General features: G+C 46.1%; 1 protein-coding gene across 1 annotated transcript in view; it reads right to left on the bottom strand.

The window, feature by feature from the left end:
* LOC107103834 overlaps nt 1–5,332 on the bottom strand; it is a 14,307-nt gene extending 8,975 nt beyond the window's left edge. Inside the window, exon 1 of the mRNA XM_015403670.1 lies at nt 5,035–5,332. Coding sequence (XP_015259156.1) covers nt 5,035–5,179 — 145 coding nt within the window. The 5' untranslated portion in view covers nt 5,180–5,332. The remainder of the gene's footprint in view (nt 1–5,034) is intronic.
* Nucleotides 5,333–5,340: the final 8 nt, after the last annotated feature.

Here is a 5,340-nt window from a genome sequence, read left to right as displayed (position 1 = left end):
ATTGTACGATGCATTTCTAATATAAACTGCTTCACATGAAACACTTATTGTACATAATATTCTCACCAAACTGTGATAACTGCGATTAAATTCAGCGTAAACAAATGCCATATGTTGCCACCCCTCAAAAATTCCTGCCCCCCTTTTGCCATCCCATAAATATTTTTCTAGATCCGCCCCTGCCCGGTGGTTATTGTTTCTTCTGTTTAACTGATATTAAAGTTCACCCTAGTCCAGGGGTCGGCAACCCAAACTGCTGAAAGAGCCATATTGTCATGATTTTATTCAAAGATCTGACCCACATGCAGAAAACCAAACAGAGAGACCAGGGGAAGGTTTAACAGCTTTACTGAGAACTGGTAGAGATGGGTCCAGTGCTGCTCTGAACACTGGCGAACCGGGACTGAAAAGTGAAGGGGAAGTTCCTGTGGTTAGCTCAAGCTCAGTGGGAAATTTGAGCTTTGATTTGCAAAAGGGAATAAAGGCAACAGGACTCACATTTCCAGAAAAGGTGTCTTTCTCTGAATTCATTAGGTGTGGGTTGTTCCAGTAATTGACTTGCTCTGGAGGGCGGACAGGGTTTACCCAGGTTGAGGTGTTTCCTTGAGGAACGGAGGAGCTGACTGCCACTTAGATTTCCTATGGTACTTGAACGGTTTCTTGTGGAGATGAATCCTCTGCTCAGTTTGAAGCTCAGACAATCCTTCCAGGGGGAGAAGGTCAAAAACATCCAGTTTGCAGGAGGACTTCCTGCCCAGAGGCAAAGAAAAAAAAACAACAAGGTTAAGACTCAGGTTGACAAAAACTCAGTTTGACTCAGCAAAACTCAGCTTGGCTTTGGCGTCGAGGTAGTGGCAGTCAGCAGCTTAGGAGTCCTCAGGTAATGAGGCAACCATCTGCAGGTGTGTAAGAGGGCCAACGAGAACCAGGCGCCACCTGGTGGTGGAGGGAAAACACACAAAAACACAACCCACACAAACTGGATTCCTAACAGTACCCCCCCTCAACGACAGCCACCCGGCGGTCCAGAAGAGCCAGAGGGCTGAGAGAGGCGGAAGTCCCTAATGAGGAAGGGGTCCAAAATAAATGATCCAGGGACCCAGGAATGATCCTCAGGACCGTAAGCCTCCCAATCGACGAGGTATTGCCACCCAAGCCCACGAGAACGAGCATCCACAATACGGCGGACGGTGTAGGCAGGGTGGCCATCAATGTCCAAGGGGGGAGGGGGCTCAGCGGGTGGGCACAAGGGGCTGGATGAGACACGTGGAAGTTGGGGTGAATGCGGAGAGAGGAGGGGAGACGGAGACGGTGGCAGATTCCCCTATGGTCCTCTCCACCTCACATGGACCAATGAATCTCGGGAACATCTTTCTAGACATTGACTTGAGGGGTATGTCACGTGTTGAGAGCCAGACCTTCTGGCCATGGCGATAGGATGGGGCAACCCTCCTCCTGCAGTTAGCCCATCTCTAGATTTGCTCGTAGGTCCTTCCCAGAGCTGTCAAGGCCCGGTTCCAGAAGGTCTGGCAACGGCGGGTGTGGTGCTGAACAGATGGTACGGCAATGGCTGCCTCTTCGGTTGGAAAAAGGGGTGGGTGGTACCCAATCGAAGTCTCGAATGGGGATAGTCCAGTAGCAGAGGAGATACTTGTGTTATGGGCATATTCAACCCACGGGAGGAACTGACTCCACTCAGAGGGATCAGAAGCAGAGAGACATCTGAGAATAGCCTCCAACTCTTGATTCATACATTCCACCTGGGCATTGGATCGGGGGTGGTAACCGGAAGTGAGAGAGACCTTGGCCCCTAGAGCCAAACAAAAACTTTCCATACCTGAGAGATGAACTGCAGCTGCGGTCAGATAGTATGTCCTGTGGAATCCTGTGGAAACTGAGCAGCTTGGAGGCAGGATGGGAGCAGCAGACTCTTTAGATTCGTCCAGGGCAAACTGCCGTGAGAGGGCATCCGGATTGACGTTCCAAGAGCCAGGGCGGAAGGAAATAGAAAGGTTAAACCGAGAGAAAAATAGTGACCAGTGGGATTGGCGGGGGTTGAGTCTCTTGGTTGATTGGATATATGAAAGGTTCTTGTGATCTGTCCAAACCTGAACCGGATGAGTTGCTTCCTCTAGCCAGTGTCTCCATTCTTCCAGGGCCAACTTTATGCCTAAAAGCTCACAATCACCGACGTCGTAATTTCTTTCAGCAGGAGAGAGTCTGTGAGAGAAAAAGGCACAGGGGTATAATTTGTCAGCCGTACCAGAAACTTGGGAGAGAACGGCTCCGACTCCAGAATCTGAGGCATCAACCTCCACCACAAACTGTCTGGAGAGGTCTGGCTGTACTCTTGGCAAAGAGTCTCTTTAAACGGAAAAAGGCTGCCTCAGCCTCAGGAGACCAAACAAAGGGAACCTTAGTGGAGGTAAGGGCAGTTAGAGGTAGAGCAGTTTGGCTGTAGTTGCGAATAAACCTGCAGTAAAAATTAGCAATGCCCAGAAAACGTTGAAGCTGCTTGCGGGTCTCAGGTGTGGGCCAGCCTTAATTTTTTCCTCAGTGGGTCTTACCTGTCCACCCCAAGGATGAATCCAAGGAAGGAAACTGAAGGTTTGTGGAACTCATATTTCTCAGCATTGACAAAAAGCTTGTTTTCAAGCAGACACTGTAGGACTTGGCAGACGTGGATAGTGTGCTCAGAGATGTCCTTGGAAAAAATTAGGATATCATAAAGGTATACAAAAACAAGAATATTCAAAAAAATCCCTTAGAATGTGGTTGACCAGGACCTGGAAGCAAGCAGGAGCGTTAGTTAGACCAAAATGTATACCAAATACTCAAAGTGACCAATGGGAGTTTTGAAGGCAGTTTTCCTTTTGTCTCCCTCCCTTATATGGAGCAGGTGGTGTGCATTTCTGAGGTCCAGTTTTGTGAAGACAGTGGCACCTTGAAAGGTTTCAAAGGCAGATGACAGCAGGGGCAATGGGTATTTATTTTTTACAGTTATATGATTCAAACCTCTGTAGTCTATACAGGGCCGAAGTGAACCATCCTTCATCCCCACAAAGAAGAATCCTGCTCCAAGAGGTGAAGATGAGGGGCGGATGATGCCGGTAGCCAGGAATTGCCTAATATATTTCTCCATAGCCTCCCTTTCTGGCTTAGAAACATTGAAAAGACGAATGCCGGGCAAAGGGGCTCCAGGAAGCAGGTCAATGGCCCAGTCGTATGGTCTGTGGGGAGGCAGAGAACAGGCTATAGATCAGCTAAATACCTGGGAGAGGTCATGGTAATCGGCAGGAACGGAGGAGAGATCAACGGCAACTGCCTCACTTAACTCTGGTGGTTGGACACCTGGGAGAACAGCAGATCTGAGACAGCGAGAGTGACTATTTACAGACCAAGAAAAGACAAAAAAACAACAAGGTTAAGACTAAGGTTGACAAAAACTCAGTTTGACTCAGCAAAACTCAGCTTGGCTAGAGTGCCCAAAACTGGCAAACACTTTGGCGTCGAGGTAGTGGCAGTCAGCAGCTTAGGAGTCCTCAGGTAATGAGGCAACCATCTGCAGGTGTGTGAGAGGGCCAACGAGAACCAAGCGCCACCTGGTGGTGGAGGGAAAACACACAAAAACACAACCCACACAAACTGGATTCCTAACACATATTGGATCAAGAAAGACAAAAAACTAATCTCTCTGGAGCCGCAAAAATGTAAAAGTCTTGTATCAGCCTCATATGGCAACACAGCCTTTAAGTGTTAGCCCACTATTAAAAAAAGGACTACGTGGGCTTAAATATATAATAAGGATTCATGATTAAATGTTTATCCTGGAGCAAATGTCACATAGTAGAATGAGGTGAGGAAGGAGCAGTGAACACTCTCACCGCGTGGTTTATGTTTTGTTGCATCGATGATATAGAAACAGGATAAAGAAATCTTTCTATGGTGGACGTGTTTCTGTTGGGAGGAGCTGATTGAGTCATGAGGAACCAAGCAGGAACTGACATCCATCACAGCAGAGCGCACTAACCATGAAATCCCACATGAAATCCCTCCCCAAACTCCACTACAGCAGTAGTGGAGTTTGGAGATGGAATCCACTTCTTAAATTTATCTTTGCTCTCCTCTAATTTATCCAGAAGTTCTGCAATAGCACTTTTTCTCTCGTTCCCAACTTTGTGATCTGCTGAATATTTAGCCTTCCCTGGAAATGCCTTTCCAAATTGCTATTTTTATAATTTGACAAATTCTTGTGCCAAATCAAAAATGCAGGCAATCCATCCACATTGGTAATTAAAGTAAATGATTCACTTCTTCTTTGAAAACCTCTTTTCTCATCAGCTGTTTTCCTTTTTTTCCCTTTGGGATCCATGTCCTGAGACACACCTGCAGCTTTGTTAGCCTGGCACTGCGATGCGCTGAAACGTGTGTTGCAGGCTTTGACCACTGATCTTTATGGCTGTGACACACATTTTCGTTGAAATAAATGTTTACATATATTGTTTACATTTATTTATTATACAAATGTTTACAGCATTGGAAAACACAATGAATGTCTGTTTGACCTCCTGCACACCATATTAAAATAAACACACACAAAAAAAAATCTATTTTTCATACATTTTTGAAAAAGCTCCCTCCAAGGAGGGGTGCTAAAGAGTCACATGCGGCTCTGGAGCCGCGGGTTGCCGACCCCTGCCCTTGTTGTATGACCTTCAACCATTTGGAGTATCTATTTACTGTATAGCTTTTTGGGTGTCTGTACATGAAAGATTAAGTGTGTCTGTCTGTGGGTTTGATAGGTCTTCAAAGAAACCATAAGCTATAGATAGGTGGGCAGTACCAGAAATCCTGTAGTCATCTGGTGGACCTCCCATGCAGTTTGAACATCTATAATTAATTCATTGTCCTGTGCAGAGCGTTCTATGAAGGATGTTGAACTGTATCAGCTGGAGGTTTGCAGTTATGGTCATTTTAAAAATGTTTAGGTAAATTTTAGTTAATATCTCTACTGGTATATAAATCAGCACCAACCTTTGACATTCAGCATCACCTGCTTCTTCATCAGTTCCTCTCCTCTCCTGTTGATGATGGAGCAGGTGTAGGTGTTTCTGTCTCTGTATGAAGGGTATCTTATGGTCAGACTGTGGTCTCCAAATTTCAGCAGGTTGTCATTCATCTTTGTTCTTTCTTTATAAGTCTTATGCTGTTTGTTAGGCCCCTCGGGACCTTTTGGATACACATGAACCGTTATTCCATCTTCGTTTGTCCACTTTACTGTAACATCCTTCTGCAGGTAGAACAGATAGCAGGGCAGCAGGACAGACTCTGCTCCTGAAT

This window comes from Cyprinodon variegatus, unplaced genomic scaffold, assembly GCF_000732505.1.
Source record: "Cyprinodon variegatus isolate N-32 unplaced genomic scaffold, C_variegatus-1.0 Scaffold1538, whole genome shotgun sequence".
Taxonomy (NCBI): Eukaryota; Metazoa; Chordata; class Actinopteri; order Cyprinodontiformes; family Cyprinodontidae; genus Cyprinodon; species Cyprinodon variegatus.
The sequence above is the reverse complement of the archived record's forward strand: the minus strand, read 5'-3'. Positions and strand labels throughout refer to the sequence as shown.